Source organism: Mytilus trossulus, chromosome 10 (assembly GCF_036588685.1).
Source record: "Mytilus trossulus isolate FHL-02 chromosome 10, PNRI_Mtr1.1.1.hap1, whole genome shotgun sequence".
Classification (NCBI taxonomy): domain Eukaryota; kingdom Metazoa; phylum Mollusca; class Bivalvia; order Mytilida; family Mytilidae; genus Mytilus; species Mytilus trossulus.
The window spans coordinates 48806773-48825030 of NC_086382.1; the positions used below are offsets into that span (position 1 = coordinate 48806773).

Below are 18258 nucleotides of genomic sequence, written 5' to 3' on the forward strand. Positions count from 1 at the left end.
TGCTTTCCAAATCTTAATTTGATACTATACCATCAGTCATAAAATTCCGGTCAATCTGAATTTTGTTAGTTAATTTTTTGATCATTAATTATGCCCCTTAGTTACTTTGAAAATGAGTATGTCTTTGTTTTCCTGAGGATAACTAAAGTACCACATGGCAAAATCGTTTGAAATTGAAACATGTCATGGATTATTAGTTTGATTTTGAATTTTTGTCAAGCCTTTGACTTCTCTCACAGAAAGCTTGACATAGGTGGAAGAGCTGGATGCATCATTATTTGAATATAGATGCCTTATGTTATGAAGTTTCCTTCTGTCATATGTCAATTGTCCTTTAACTCAGTGATCACTTTTTTTTTGTAATGTTAATTTCTTTATTATGATTAATAAGATAACTATATTCAGTATTTGCATACTTTGCAAGGTCTTCATGCTCAATTGACAGTTTTCATTTGACCTTGATAAGTGGATAGCTGAACAAGGTTAAGTTTTGTTGATTAAGTCCATATATCAGATTATTGCTGTTTAAGCTTTTATGGCAGAAAGCTTGATATAGTGATTTGTCGGCAGCGGTGTTATCCAACTTCTTAAAAGCTTGATATTTTAGGAGGTGGAAGACCTGCATACTACATACTTTGTATATTGATACCTCATGTTAAGAAGATTATGTCTGTCGCATGCATATTGCCATCGACCTCATTTTCATGGTCACTTGAAGAAAAAAAGTTCTAATATTATGTAATTTTAATTTCCCTCTTATTATGAGTAAAGGATAACTATATTTGGTATGTGCATACCATGCCAGTTTTCACTTGGCCTCGACCTCATTTCATGGATCATTGAACAAGGTTTAGTTTTGGTGGTAAAGTCCATATCTCAGATACTATAGGCAATAGGTCTAGTATTTTCGATGTATGTAATGATTGTAATTTTTACATGTCCAACTGGCAGATGTCATCTGACCTTGACCACATTTTCATGGTTCAGTTGTTATAGTTAAGTTTTCATGTTTTGGTCTGTTTTTCTTGAACTTTAAGCAATAGGTCAACTATGTTTGTATGGAATAATTGTACGGTGTATATGTCTGGAAGGTATCATCTGACCTTGACCCTTTAGTCAATGTTCAGTTTTCATGTTTAAGTTTGTTTCTTTGGTTATTTAAGCAATAGGTCAACTACCTTAAATACATTATTTGGTTGTAAGGTGTGCATGTCTGTCTGGCATAGTCCATTTGACCGTGACCTCATTTATATGGTTCATTGGTCACTCTTTGGGTAGTAAGTCATGTACAATTTAGTATACTCAATAATCATTTTTTTTCAGTTTGGCATATTACAGTTTCAATGAACAGTTTGACATTATCTTTTTAATTGATTTATTGATTAATTGTTAGTGTTATAATGCCTTTTTGGGGCTATTTTTTGGCACCTAGCTTATGGGAGTCAAAATATATCATTCAAAACACAATTTACTTTGTTATATTTATTTATTTTTATCTACAACTTTTAGAGACAATCATAATACAACATGTTTGTAAGTGGATTTAACCATCTGTGAGGTTCAGTTACAACATTCACAAAATCTCAAGAAAAGATGGCAGAAAATATGTACACGTTTATAAACTCATACATGCTCTGTTAAACAAAGGAATAGGATTATAAGAAGTGATTTCAGTCACCTTTTAATGACACTTCTTGTAAAAAGTAGTAATTGGAATAAGAAAACAAAACATTTGTTGTAAAAAACTATTGTTTCAATCAATATAAACTTTTGCTCTGTAAAGGTTATACCTATTGAACAAACATTGATTTTTAAAGTTTTGCCTATTTAAGACATAAATCATCATGATCAATAGCTTTATGTACACATCGTCACTCATCATGTATAAACATACAAGTGGACAGTATAACATATCAATATTTGAGTGGACTCAAATTTTCATGTTATTTGTTGCTAACTATTTTCAAAACATATAAACATCTTCTCTGAACATAATTAAAATCTACAACAATGCCCAAATATCTTAGAGATACATCATGAAATGTATCTAAAATGAGATTGTACACCTCCTAAAATACCAGTGATTAAGAAAAAATACAGAGTTATTATCATTTTTCACATTCCATTGAGTAAATAAGTTTGACAAATTATTTGTTTTAATAATGATTCTATAAACAATATGCATGAACAGGCCCGTAGCCAGGAATTTCAAAGGAGAGGGTATTTGGACTCATGAACACGACTTTAACAGTCACAATTTGAACAGAATGTTGCCTATAACAGTGCTTATTTGATTTCAAGGGTGGGGTTGTCCTACCCCCCCCCTGATGATGAAGAATGTATGAGACTATGGATTGATAATTAATATTAAAATACAACCAAGAAATTCAGTTTAAACTTTTCTGATTCTTTATCTATGGGTTGTGATGTGCAAAGCTAAACAAATAAAAATAGAGAAATATAATTCATATATGAAAAAAAATAATTTTCAAATGCTTTATAGAAGTCAATAATTTCCCAGTTAGAATAATTCAAATTTAAGATCAAAGCAAATCGTACAAATCTTAGTTAACAATTCACTAACACTTTTTGGTTTATGTAAACAATTAATTAGAAGTTTAAAAAGTTTCTATGTAATAATACAACCATGTGCTCTACAAGTCTTTGTTCTTCCTTTTATACATGTATTTTAATACCTGAATCATAGCTACACCTATTTATTAACATAAAGGAATGACAAATTCTGAAAATAGCACTATTTGCAGCCTCCTAGATTTGACTCAAGCTAGTAGCATGAACACCAGAACAATGTACTAGATTTGAGAAAAAAATGCTTGTTGATATGCTGATTATCTCTGTCACAAAGAGGAAAATGTGGCAATATAATGAATGATAAACATGTATAAAGATGAATATAAATCACAATACCCTGTGACAAAAAAACCTCAGTGTGTTTATAAAAACTTACAAAAATCTCGTTATGGCACCTATTAACTATATCATACAATATTACACCTTTAATATGTGACATTTTCTTTTAATATTCTTAGAATATTATTTTCCATCACAAAAAAAATTGTTTACACAGCCACCTTTATAGCACTTTTTGTACTTTACAAAATAAAAAAACAAAATGGATCATTTTGAACACATGTATCTTGAACAATTATACATGTACAATTGCATATTGTCATTAAAATCAAACAGGAAAAAAATCAAATATTTTTTTTCTACTATCATGATTAACGAGTATTTAGATATTAAACTTGTCCATGGTAAAAAGAATTGATATAAAAGGTAACATTATACTAAATATTAACCAAATGCCGTCTACTGATTGTCAAGTGTGATTTAATAAATTGTCAATTTATTTATCATTGTAAAACTAGACACATATTTCTTGAATATTGCAAGCCAGATTAGAGTTAAGGCAACCATTGAACTATACAATTGATTCTCTATCATAAACTGATGCGTAAATCCAAAGTCAAATTTGTTTACATTAAACTACATTTATGTCATAGACATTTTTCAATTTAAAAAATTACATCACTTTATAAACTTTTCAAACTTCAATATCTTATAATAAAGACAGAAAACATTTTCTGTAGTTTTTCATAATTACAATCGTCACTGAACTCTTTTGAAAACAGTGAGTGCTAAACACAACAAGAATCTAATATAAATCAAGTTTTTGGAAAAATACAAAATTAATCTCCTACTAAAAATACAACATATCCGTAAGCTAAGTGTATATATATCTTATATCATTCATTTTATCTACATCCATAGCAGACATTTATTTATCCCAGAATTCCTCACAGACAAACAAACAGTACTAAGTAACAGCTTTGTACAATAAATTGTGCAACTCCAATTCATCAATAGCAGAATAACAACAAAACGGTAAACGTATGGACAGACACAACATTAGATGTAAAACAAGAGACCTATGAAGTACTTTCTACACTGTCTGATTTCTCTATACTTAATTGTGCTATTTCTTCATCTAGTTCTTCATCGTTTCCTTCACTATAGGACAGATGTGGAGACAGACGGAATCCTCGGGTCACGTAGGTAGATAATTTTCCTGTTGATGCTAAAAGCAGACCAAGGTATGGTGCTGATGGTTTCATTGGTCGTGAAAGGTATTCTGGGTGATATTGCACTCCTACGTAATATGGGTGACCTATAAATAAAATATTAATAAGGGCTTGATTAATGACCTTATAACCTTCAGTTGCAGACTTATAAAATTGAAACGTCCCACAATCATTCAGTTTTAACTTGAAAATCTGAAACTTTTGACAATAGCATTGCAAAAGAAGACATGGTTTTTAAAAGTCTAGCAAAATATGTAGATAACAAATTTTATACATTTAATCAAATACATATGAACAAATTGAATTTTACATGATGAAATTCTGTTCCAACTCAAAGAAGGTACGTTTACAAAGAATTAATGTGATAAGTATCAAAATGATAAACATTCCAGAAAGTTGAATGAATAGAACTTTTAGAATAGAAAAGAAAACATCTGACATAAATATTTAATTTGTCTAATATTGTGTTAAGTCAATATTTCATTATAAAAGTTCTATTCATTCAACTTTCTGGAATGTTTATCATTTTGATACTAATCACATTAATTCTTTGATTAGACAAATTAATTATTTATGTCAGATTTTTTCTTTTCTATTTAACATATGTAAATTTAAAAAAATCTTTTATTTTGGGACACATGTTATGCATTTCCCCTCTTGAAATTATCATTTATCATTCTAATAATGTAACACTAGATAAATGTTACCTTGTAGTTCCATTATTTCCATTCTTTCTCCATCTTCACTTCTACCAACAAACTTCATCCCTTCTCCTTCTAACTGTGACACAATTGTAGGATTAACCTTAAAATAAAAAAATATTATAATAAAGTTATTGATGGAGTCTTTCTACTCACATTATCATTACCTCACTACTTTATATGCTGTTATATCATGAAATAACAAGAATGTGTCCCTATTACATGAATGCCCCAACCGCATTATCATTTCTATGTTCAGTGTACCGAGAAATGGGGTATTAACCCTAATTTGACATTAAAATTAGAAATATCATATCATAAGGAACATGTATACTAAGTTTCAAGTTAATTGGATTTCAACTTCATCAAAAACTACTTCGAACAAAAACTTTAACCTGAAGTGGAACAGAGAGACGGATGAACAAGAGGACGGAGGCACAAACCAAAACTCATAATGCCCATAAATGGGCCACAATAAAAAAGGTTTTTTTTATATTCAGTACTAGAATTTATTATTCTGATACAGGTCACTGAGCCTCACTCCAATATGAATGGACAAATTTCTACTGAAAAAATTGTAATATATTCATCTATGTATTCTGCACAACAACTGAGCAAAATTTCATTGGATTTATTGTCATTTACCAAAATTGTTGACAAACAGAAAGACAAAATGAAACTATAAGGCTCCTGAATCCATAATTGGGGCCTTATCATATTCTAATTACACCCTCGTCTGACAAACAATTAAAACAAAATATCTACAGATCTGCATTTGCAAGCTTTTTCTGACTTTGTAATTACCTCATATCTGTGTCTATGTCTTTCTTCTACAAAACTTTGTTTACCATACAGTTTTCCTGTAATTGATACAAAAGGATTTAATAACTAAACAGTCTGGTTGGAAAAGATTGAAAAGGAAGACAAAAATTATATAGTCTTAAAGTACAGAATTTGGTCAGTGTCCTCTTTCTTATTATTATTTATCAATTTAAAAAAACTAAAATAAAATTCTCATCAAAATATTTGGGAAGACACTTTCCAAAGTGTGAGTGTGTTTTTCTGCCAGAAAGACTTTTATATTGGAAACTGTTTAGAAAATTTATCATATATACAAAATTTATTATTTCATGGGCCATTAATCTGGAAGCCAAAATAGTTCAGAGATGTAAACTTGATACAAATTGAAAGACATAGTTGACATCATTTCTACAATGTATGTTAAAAAATTTGTATGTGTATTTTACCAGAAAACTAATTTTTGCCAAATTTCAAGGACCATAACTAGAAACAGAAGACTTTGAGACATAAAGTCAACAACCTCAATAATTTGTTAATTCAAAATACAGGAATGCCATTTGTAGCCACATTTTCCATCTTATTGGACACTTTAAAAGGTCCTTCATAGAAAACCCTCTATACAGCATTACCGTACTAATAAGTATGTAATTTTGGACCTCAAATTTCAAAGAAAAAGTTGAAAATGTGAGTTACAATTGATTTCATGGGAACTATGTACCATCAATTCCACCATTAGAAGATGCAAATGTGAAAAGTTTAGGGGAAAATTATGACAATGAAGGATTCAATGGGACGGACAGCTTAAATCAGATACACAGACTTGCATGGGCTTTGTTCATTGTTGAAGGCCGTACAGTGACCTATAGTTGTTAATGTTTGTGTCATTTTGGTCTTTTGTGGATAGTTGTCTCATTGGCAATCATACCACATCTTCTTTTTTTATATTGAATAGAAATGTCAACAAGATTTAAAGAATGAACAAAATCAATAAAATAATTTTCAACTCACTCAATATAGAACTTTCAGTATTAAATAATGTTTTTCTTTTTCCTAATCTCATGGTGCCGCCCATCTGACCAGTATTATGTTCTGGCATGTCTATCACCTGAAAACAAGTTAAGACTTTGATAAAAGATACAGACTCTTGTCTATTTGTTTTGATGATACTATATATATGATATAACATATCAAATAGTGTGATGCCTTTTATAATGTTACTAAAATCATTCATAGTTGAAAAGTTGTTGTGTTCACAAATCCCTACTCTACTTTATCATTTGTCCTAACAAAGCAACATGAAATATTTGTTTATTTGTAGAGTTTGATACATCTAGTATTTTGCATCCTGTCAAAATATGACTCAGTCAATGGATACAGATGATGATCATGCTTGCATATAAAGTTATAGAGAAACATAACTCAAGAATGGTAGGAGTAAAGCCACTCAAATTCAAATTAGATCTGTGTTTTACAGGAATAAGCCAAGGCTCTGTGTTGAAGGCCGTACATTGACCTATAATGGTTTACTTTTTTTAAAATTGTTATTTGGATGGAGAGTTGTCTCATTGGCGCTCACACCACATCTTCCTATATCTATTGTGTTTTAGTTTCATAAATTTTATTTAAACTAAAGTAAAGAGAACAGAAACCAATTTTAGGATGGATGTACATGTATAGACAGACAATGGTACACTTGATGCCCTCTCCGCTGCAGTGGGGGCATCAAAATATTGTCCTAAAAATAATTATGAAGTAATTGTATAACATGTATAATAACACAACAAAATAATTTAAACATAGTAAATACATACGACTGGATTTTTAGTTTTTGGATTAAATTCTGTAGAATGGGCATCCTCTAAACCTAAAACATTTCTGGAATATTCTATCACAGCACACTGTAAGCCTAAACATACACCTGTAACAGAATGTTGAAGTAATTGAATATTATATTAATATGGTACAGTTTTTAACATCCGTCCTTTTCCCCTTACAATATACTGTCATGTTTTATCATAATTTGATTTACACTTGTTGTTGTGTATGAAATATTGTAGAATCCTATAAAATAGTTTGCTCTTGGAATGTTTTAAGAAATAAAACTCACTTAAAATCTGGTGATAAGCAGAGAAAAGATAACTTTAAGTGGGGAAGTTCCTTTTTTTTCCCTAGATTTATCAAATTTTCTAAGGAATTTATGATAATCAATTTCCAACATCATTTTAGATGATTCATGTCCATATTGGGGATATAATAATGATTTTTGTTACTTTATTTATGATTTACATTATAAGAGTAATCCATGTCTTGCTTCCTATTCCTACCTAAAAATGGTTTGTTATTTGTTCTAGCCCAGTTTGCTGCTAAACATTTGCCTTCTACTCCCCTCTTACCAAATCCACCAGGTACCAAAACTCCACTGAAAATAGAGTCAATGTTAAATGAAATGAAGAATAAAAGAACATAAAAATCAATTATTAACTTGTTTATTTACCACAAAAATAGGATAGTATACTAAATTTGACAATTCTTCCTGAAGTCTAATCTTGGACCCTTAAAAGTATGGGAACATTTATGCTGTCACTATCCCAAAGTATAATTGCAAGCCTCAAGATAGGTCCACTCAAAGTCAACATCACATTCGTGTAAAAACATAATCAAACAAAAATGTGTCCTAGGTACACAATGCCCCATCCGCACTGTCATTTTCTATGTTCAGTGGAATGTGAAAATGGGGTAAAATCTCAAATTTGGTGTTAAAATTAGAAAGATCATATCATTAAGAACATGTGTACTAAGTTTCATGTTGATTGGACTTCAACTTCATCAAAACAAACTACCTCCACCAAAAACTTTAACCTAAAGCTGGACAAACGGCAGTACAGACAAATGAAAGGACAGAACGGACCAGAAAACATGGATTTTCTTTCATCATTGCAGCTTCTAAATGATCAGCTTCTATACACTGGAAAAGGTTAGGATAGGTTTTTTTCCCCCATTAAATCATCATAACGGACGAACGGACCAGAATACATGATGCCCAAAAATGGGGCATATTTAATAGGACATAAAAATAATACATTAGTATCATATCCCTGTAAAATGTGAGTATGCCTTATACAGATTTGGTCTGTTTGAAAAAAAAAACTCATGTTGTGGAATGAGATAGATTACTTACTTGGCACTGACTAGTTGATGCCATGCATCATGGTATTTGGATGGATTGTCTTTCATCATTGCTGCTTCTAAATGATCAGCTTCTATACACTGAAAAAGATTAGGATAGGGTTTTTTTCCATTAAAAATGACTCGTCATAATCTCAAAAGACTCTAATTTTAACTTTGTTTACTCCATTTTTGAAAACTTACAATTAAGTTGACCTTTAGTCCTTGGTGGAAGAATGGGACTAAGAATTTCATGTGACAAGCATATAATGCATCCTTAACCTCTTTATAACTCAAGTCTAGTCTATTCTAATTTTTTTCAGTAGATAATAGTCTCTATGGCTTTTTAGGAGAAAGCACACTTTACCTAGCTCTATGTCCACTTTCAACTTTAGTCGAAAAGCAAGAAATAGGGATCCAACATTCCGACGGCGGAAAATATAAATGGACTTACTTTTTCTGCCAGGAAACAAAACATTCACTTTCAGGTTTTCAAGATTTTAAAATTTTAATATCTTTCTTATATTATCCTGGATTTTTACCAAACTTGGATGCTTGTTTATGATCAAAAGCAGGAAATTTTGTTAAAAACTTTGTACCTGTTTATTTGTATTTTACTTATAAATGGAATAACTTTTTCTTCCAGTTTACATTACATACAGTCTGCAGTTAAAGTTTTTAAAACATTTATTAAATTCATAAACTATCCTGGATTTTAACCAAATTTGGACAGAAGCTTCTAACAATCAAAAGATAGTATCGAGAGAAATTTTTTTATTCCATTTTTGTTCTCATTTTTGTTGAGTCTGCCATAAACATCAAAAGTAGGTGAGACACTGGGTTCTGCAGAACCCTTACAAATTTTGATGTAAGTCTTCGATAAGGATATTAATATAAAACAACTAGAAAGTAGGCTAAAATCTACACTATCAAATGTAATCCTGGTTTAATCTTACCCTAAGGTTAAGTCTATGACTAACACACAATGAGGAATGTTGTAGGGACTTTATAACAGACGAGTAAGCATCTTCTAGCTGTGTGTACTTTCCTACCAATGCTATTGTCACTTCCTTCAATAATCTGTCATGTCTACAACAAAAATGTAGAAATATAAAAATTCATTAAACTAGCACAAAATGCTAACTTGATCTACGACTTTGTCATAGTGTAAACTATGTAACGAATATTAAGTCAAGCATTAACAAAAATAAAGTTTGGAAAGGACCACAACTCTGAACAAAATCATCACAGCAGACAAATTTTAAACTTGATTTGTAACTTGTCATGATAAAACTATATACCAATTATCAAATCAATATATTCAATCTTGATGAAACAAGTATGGAAAACTTATCATTTTAGTGAATTTTCTATGTCCAAGGACCATAACTCTGCACAATATAATCATACCTGAACAAAATTCAAACTTGATCTGTACCTTGTCATGATAAAACAATACACAAAAAATAAAAAATAAAAATCTTTTAGCACAAAGAAAAGTGTGGATAACTGATTTGCTGGACTGCCGCATGGACAGACAGACAGTAAGAGTGCAAACCTTAAGTCCCCTTCGAAAAAAATCAAAAAAATCTTGACAAGTATGATAATTCAAATGCATATCATATTGTAACTTAAATATTAAAGTATATCATATCATCAATAAATTATAGGACATTCACTGGTTAGGATCTAAACTAGAGGCTCTCCAGAACCTGTATCGCTCACCTGATTCTACTTGGGTTTTTGAAATCATATAAAATAATATAAAATTTGGCTAAAAGTAACAAAACAACCTCATAAGGAAAGGAACATACAGGCTATGTTTGATTTCATTCATGTCCCCCCGCTGGCGGCCATCTTGGATGATGGATCGGCTACAAAGTAACAACACTTGGTCGGCACCTCATAAGGAACATTCATGCCATGTTTGGTTTCATTCCATTCAGTGGTTCTCTAAAAGAAGTCATTTTTATGCATTTCCCATAGGGTCCTATGTTAAACTAAGTCCCCCACTGGCGGCCATCTTGGATGATGTATCGGCTGCAAAGTAACAACACTTGGTCAACACTTCATAAGGAACATTCATGCCATGTTTGGTTTAATTCCATTCAGTGGTTCTCTAAAAGAAGTCATTTGTATGCATTTCCCATAGGGTCCTATGTTTAACTAAGTCCCCCGCTGGTGGCCATCTTGGATGATGGATCGGCTACAAAGTAACAACACTTGGTCAGCACCTCATAAGGAACATTCATGCCATGTTTGGTTTCATTCAATTCAGTGGTTCTCTAGAAGAAGTTCAAAATGTGAAATGTTAAAGACGACGACGGACGACAGATGCCAAGTGATGAGAAAAGCTCACTTGGCCCTTTGGGCCAGGTGAGCTAAAAAAGGTCACTTCACTGCCTTATTTAGTTGTGATAAACCTTGGAAGATATAGATATCAAGTCATAACCAATGGATTTTGATTGCATGAATTTTTACCCCCTAAAAAATATAGAGGGTAGGAAAGCACTTCAATTATTTATATATGGGTAGTGACAGGTCATGAAATTTTGTGGTTAAGCACATATGCAATTGTATGGGTGATGTCCCGTGATGACAATTACCTACCTATCAGATAAATCTTTCCACCTCATCATCATTCTACTACCAAAAGGAGAACTTGATGTATTGATCTCTAATTTCTCCATCAGAAACTTGGACACTCCCTGAGCATGTAGTAGTAGAGGAACTCTAAACAAGGAGGACACATCATGGATTGAAAATACCTGCAAGTAAAGTCGAACATTTTATATGCTGTTTTCCTTCTTAGTAAAATTTTAATAAAAGAATTAGAAAATATTTCAAATATAAGAAAGATATATATTTTGAAATTCTTTAAAAAATATGTGTTATGATTTTTGAATTTATATAAAAATCCTTGTGTGTATCTTTTGACAAGTTAGTTAACTTTTTCATGTTTTACTGGATTTTATTCCTTTTTTATACCAGTGTATATTTTTTATGACAAAAAACAAAGAATATGTGTGTCCATTGGAAACCATACCCAGCCAACAAACAACTAACTTTTAAGTGATCTCAAGTCGACAACCTAAATATTCAAGTTAAACATGATAAATGTCATTACAAACATTATTGTCAAATTTTTTTTTTGTCGTAGTATGTGCTGTCCAAATATTTAATTGAAATGTACCCATTTTTGTTGTTTTTTTCGTGGAAAATCAAAATGAGTACTATTTGTGATGTCATAAATAGAACGCAGGAACGTTAATTTGTAACAAAAAGACTTATTTTCTATCTAGCCACTGTATTAGCTATCATTTATTGTGATATTGGTCAATAAATTACAATTTGAAATTTAGTCTAAATAAGGGGGCGTTTTAGTGCCTTGTCGAATCTACTCCTTTAGCATTTACATATAAGTTATATATTTTATTTCTAATGTAAAAGACAGATTGTTGACCCCATGATATCTCTTTAGATTTGTTTCTGTAGGTTGCTTTACATGCACGCCACATATTTCCTTCCATTTATATTTGACAGGCTAATACATTTTTAAATAACCTTCCTTAATATCAGCATATGAAACAGTAAATTTAAAACCAGTGTATATTTGTGTAAAGGAACCTTTCCCGTTGTGATTTGATTTTCTACATTTTTCAAAAGCCTCAAACAGAAGTCATGTCAGTTGCTCCACACAAAATGTTTGTATAAAATATGAATATGTTTATCCTTACTTGTTGTGGTTGAACATGGCAAAATAAGGAGATTTTAGCTTTAACTGGATCAGCTATTGGTAGAGTACTTCTACATACAATCTGAAAACAAACAATAAATCTCAAAATATTACATACACCATGTACATCCAGAAAAAAAAGAAAAAAAATTGAAAGAAAATTCTACAACCAGCTTTAACTACATAAGAGATACATTATATACTTTTACATATCTGAATAATTTATCCAATTAAATTTCTCAGTTTTTTTTTTAGGAATATACTTTAATCAATAAGTAGCATAAAGTGGCATAGGGGAATATATATGAAGACACACAAAAGTTAACTTGAAAAAACCTACAACATTTACTCATATTCTGTGGAAATAAGACGTATAAAGAAGCTACCATACCAGATCTGGACTTAATCCTAAACCACGCAGTTCTCGCACACTAGCCTGTGTTGGTTTAGTTTTTTGTTCACCTGTGGCTTGTGGCTGAAAAAAGAATCAATTAAAACTGTAATTTGTACCTCCCATCATGCCTGTATATGCATAATATGACACAAAAATATTTCTGAGGTCAGTGACCGTCACATTAAAATCAATCAACTAAAATAAGACTTTCATTTTTGTATAAGTTCATTTGAAATTCTGCTCTATCCTTTTTATATAGAACTTTGTGTGTTGGCTACATTTTGTGTAGATTCTGAAGTTAGTATTACATGTATGTTGTAATGAATATCTAATTGAATGAAGTTTTTCGTGAGGGATATTTAAATGTTTATTGCTGGTTTTTCTTCACAAGAAGCTGGTAAACCAGATGCATTTTTGCCGAAATTTTAAATATTAATATTAAATTGAAAACTTAAATATTATGTTTTACTGAATCTGAAGATACCCTCGCCTAAAAGTGTAAAAGTCATTTAAAACATTAAACTATAATAGCTATGTTCCAATTTGATATTCATAATAATGCATACTATTTCTAACATTTAGAATTCTAAGCCATTTTACCTGAGGTACTAAACTGACATGTACTAAGCAATAGTCTTCTCGTTTGATTCTGAAGTGGAAAAACTGTCTGAAAGCTTCAATGAAAGGCATGCCCTCTATATCTCCAATGGTTCCACCAAGCTGATAAATACAAATAAATAAAGAACATAATTATCATACTTATAGTATTCAACAGTATTGTTGCACATCAAATAATAGGATATATATATGTAAGAAGTCAATTTGCCAAAGACAATCCAATTTATTCAGTTGATATATGTTATATATGGAGTAATCTAACTATAAAGGCTTATAGACTAACAAAATTACAAGCTTACAATAAGCCATAAAGGAATTATTTAGTCTTTTCTATTTGACTTTCAAGTTTTATTGAGAACCTGCCTTCCTGGTCTACTTACAAAGAATAAAACCAGGGGAGGGGAATCAGACATTCTTTTATCTATGGCCTGATCCTAAATACTAAAAGTAATGATAATAGAAACTTCAAGAGTTTGATTATCACTGACCACAAGTATTTAGCTACTCACCTCTACAATGCAAACTCCAGGAGTTTGATTATCACTGTCCACAGGTATTTTAGCTACTCACCTCTACAATGCAAACTCCAGGAGTTTGATTATCACTGTCCACAGGTATTTTAGCTACTCACCTCTACAATTCAAACTTCAGGAGTTTTATTATTACTGACCACCGGTATTTCAGCTACTCACCTCTACAATACAAATGTAAGGAGTTTGATGATCACCGTCCACGGGTATTTTAGCTACTCACCTCTACAATACAAACTTCAGGAGTTTGATTATCACTGACCACAGGTATTTTAGCTACTTACCTTTACAATACAGCTATAGGAGTTTGATGATGACTGTCTACAGGTATTTTAGCTACTCACCTCTACAATGCAAACTCCAGGAGTTTGATTATCACTGACCACAGGTACTTTAGCTACTCACCTCTACAATACAAACTTCAGGAGTTTGATTATCACCATCCACAGGTATTTTAGCTACTCACCTCTACAATACAAACTTCAGGAGTTTGATTATCACCATTCACAGGTATTTTAGCTACTCACCTCAACAATACAAACTTCAGGAGTTTGATTATCACCATCCACAGGTATTTTGGCTACTCTCTCAACCCAGTCCATTATAGCATCTGTTATATGTGGTACAACTGTCAAATTTTAAAACATTGAAAAAATTAGTTTTCTGGATTATTTAGCTTTTGAATCTAACATGTCTAAAGTATTTTAAAGAAAAATCAAACGATATCTTAAATAAACATCTACAGGTAACATCATGAACATGTAACAAGCATGCCGAGTCTTGACAAAAGAGGACTTATCTGAAATTAACATATTATTATTTTTTACAAAAATAAAACATTTGGTCTCCTTATTACTAGTTTCTAGGACTATTCAAAAAAGTTTGCTACTTCCCCATGAAAATCCTATCTCAGTTTATATTGGATGTTCTACTCGATCCTACTTCCACTTTAAAATTCTACCTACCTTGAACTGTTTTGCCAAGGTAATCTCCCCTTCTTTCTTTGTTGATCACATGTTGGTAGATCTTTCCAGTTGTGATGTTGTTGTCACGATGAAGTGTGATGTCCAGGAAGCGTTCATAATTTCCAAGGTCAAGGTCAACTTCTCCACCATCATCCAAAACAAAAACTTCACCTATAATAAAAGTTGTGTTTTTTTCTTCAAATGATCAATCTTTTCTATAATTTACCATCTTCCATATATTAGGTCTCTCCTTATATTTTTCTTTTTATTGAAGCTTTTTTTACCAAACAAATCTTAAAGTTTACTTTTAAATGGTAAAACAAGATTAAAGTTAATTAATCTGCCTGGTATTGTATTATTTATACCACTTTTTTTTTATTCTTGTCCTTCCTGATTTTTTAAATTGACATTGAAGTAAAAGCTAGTAATAGTAGCTTCTCTCATAAATGCAAGTACTTCTTTATAACTTGGTCATTCATGTGTATCAAGTGCTAGTACTTTAAACAATTAATATTTTACATCTTGACATTATTTGTCATTAACCTGCCCACAACTAATTCATCTAATGGATACATGTAATAAATGTAAGAATGTATAACATGTATAATGCATACAAAGATGTATTTTGTTTTGTTTTCTATGTTATTCAGAATTTGTCTCACTGAGTTACAACTTGAGTATTATTTTATTCATATAGCATGTATAGTGTTTAACAAACCATGTTCGTAAGGTGAAAATGTGCCAGCATCAATGTTTATATAGGGGTCAATCTTAATAGAGGTCACTCTGACACCACATGACTTCAGGATCATTCCCAAGCTGCTAGCAATAACTCCCTTCCCTATTCCACTGATAACACCACCAGAAACCAACACATACTTCATGGCTTTAAGTATTCCTGCCAGGATTCTGAAAATATCAATTACTAATCAATTATTTAAGATGTGAATATTATTGAATTTTAATTTAAACACCCCACATAGATATTGAATGATTTAGATTCCATTTTTATTAGAAACTTGTTGATTTGTTTGGTCTTTTGATTTTGCAATTTGCTTAAGGACTTTCCTTTTAAAATTTTCCTTAATAAAGCTTATTTATTTATTGTAAGACAAATACATGTATCAAGTCATTCATGACAATACACCTTATCGCTATTTGTCCGCCATATTAAACTGGATATCACACAGGTTCCCGTAAAATTTTGACGTCATAAAACAAAATATCTGAAGCCACACTAGAAAAGTGATTGTTGTATGCGTCAAAAGTTCAAGCGGCCGGTTCATCCAGGATTAGCGATAAGGTGTATGGTAACCTTTCTTCTTTAAGGTTCATCATAACAAATGGACACATACATGTATGGCTGTATTTACATGCCAAAAATTTCTAGTACAGACTTACCTGTAAAGTATGAAAAGTTTTAATGCCTAGCATCCACTAGATATAAAAAAGTTAAATCCATTTTGTGTTTCAGAAAGATAAAATCTCTTTTGGATTTTGATGGGCATGTTTTTTCCTTCATGCAAAAGGTGTGAAAATTGACTAAGATGTGGAACAACTACGAGATGCTCCCTCAGGTAAAAATCCGGTTTGTATTGTTTTCATTGTCCTTAATTGACATGGACACCAGGTATCTTCACAACTATAGGTGAGTCAAAGAGTTTATCTGAGTCAGTGAGTGGACAGTATCAAAGTAATGCAGGTGTTAGTTTATTTTTGCACCTTCTGAAGAAAGGAAAAAAAATGCCCAGCAAAAATCAAGAAAGATTTTATCTTTCTTAAACACAAAATGCATTTACTTTTATATATCTAGTGGATGCTAGGCATTAAAACTTTTCAAACAGCACAGGTAAGTCTGTACACAGAGTAGTTTTTGAGGTAAAAATACGGCCATATTTGTCCATTTGTTATGATGAACCTTAAGTTTTTAATAATAATTATAATGTCTTTGATAAAATGGTCTATCTAGAATACACACGAAAAAAGAAAATTTATGTCATACCAAATAACAGCAATTCAACAGTGGAACATTGTGTATGTAAATTTAACCTATCCTCAAAACACGTGCAACAAAAAAATATGCCCCAGCTGAAATGTTAACACATCAAAATCATATGACATATGTGTTCTGACATTTCTGTCTATCTGGTCTTTCGACTTTTTATGTATCTAAAATTGTTATATAGATTTATATCTAATTCCTTCCACCTTTTTTAACATAAAATTAGACCAGATCAACAACCTTGTTTATGTTCCAACCTTGCCGCCAATCCTTGGGACTTAACGATAAGATGAATGGATAAGTCAAGATCATTTCCGAGGAGATCAACTATTTCTGGTTTACGGTTTCTTAAAAACCAGTAAAATTAACCAAAGTACTGGTATGCTGTTGACTCAATATACAAAAACAATATACAAAAGTCTGTTTGGCTTTTTTGTAAGCATGTGAATATAAAAACAATATGCAACACTATGATTTGATTTGAAAGTGTAACAACTGCTTGATAAATTTAAACTCTCATATTTCTGGAACCAAGGATTTGTATAGTCTATAACTATACAAATCCTTGCTGGAACCATGGAAGTATTATATTGACAGGAACTCCAACAAGCAGACTTCAAACGTTTATAGTGCGATGCAGCAAAATCTTTAAGTATCTGTTAATTAACATGTCTTATGGATTCATGGGATCCTATCAAATTTTTTGGAACATCGTGAAAGATCGTATATTACGGAACATACCGAAATAAACGGATGTGTACTTAATTGTCAAATGACATTAACTGACAGTGTGAATGACAAATATGTCAATATTTACTGGTTTTGCTGCTTAAAAACAAATAAAAAAGAAATGAAACGAAATTCTGGCGACTGTTTTCAACACATAGAAAAAAAATATAATAAAAAAACGAGTAAAAATACTCAGAAGCAATACACATTTAAGTATAATTACAAATGTAACAATCAATATTAAAATAGTAGGATTTTTCATTCATAAGAAGGTCGTTGGCTAATCACGCATAACTGTATATTTTAAGCTTGAAAATCATAAAATTTTCATGTTAAACAAACGGAAAAGTTATCAGTAATAATTATTGATTCGGAACTGTTTAGCTTTTTTAAAAACACATCAATAAATTCAAATGTGATTTCCATGATAAAAAAAATAACTGCTTATACCCAATTAAAGTGATCGTTCTTTAAATGCATTCAGAAATATTTAAAGCCATCCGTGAAAATAAAT

At 31.1% G+C, this 18258-nt stretch overlaps 1 protein-coding gene across 5 annotated transcripts; it reads right to left on the bottom strand.

Moving 5' to 3' along the window:
* Window positions 1–1467: 1467 nt before the first annotated feature.
* Window positions 1468–17343, bottom strand: LOC134687540 (CTP synthase 2-like). Of its 5 annotated transcripts, none has more exons than XM_063547914.1 (16): window positions 17256–17343; window positions 15732–15922; window positions 15014–15184; window positions 14576–14676; window positions 13501–13620; window positions 12898–12981; window positions 12508–12588; window positions 11381–11538; window positions 9727–9859; window positions 8784–8872; window positions 7930–8024; window positions 7417–7523; window positions 6614–6710; window positions 5609–5664; window positions 4811–4907; window positions 1468–4189 (listed from the first exon to the last, which is right to left on the bottom strand). In XM_063547914.1, the coding sequence occupies exons 2-16, from the start codon at window positions 15895–15897 to the stop codon at window positions 3951–3953; spliced, it is 1794 nt and encodes a 597-aa protein (XP_063403984.1). In that variant the 5' UTR covers window positions 15898–15922; window positions 17256–17343; the 3' UTR covers window positions 1468–3950. The 5 variants fall into 5 exon arrangements, with proteins under 5 accessions (XP_063403984.1, XP_063403987.1, XP_063403985.1 ...); XM_063547917.1 differs by having other exon boundaries at window positions 17273–17293; XM_063547915.1 differs by having other exon boundaries at window positions 17222–17286.
* Between the last annotated feature and the right edge of the window lie 915 nt (window positions 17344–18258).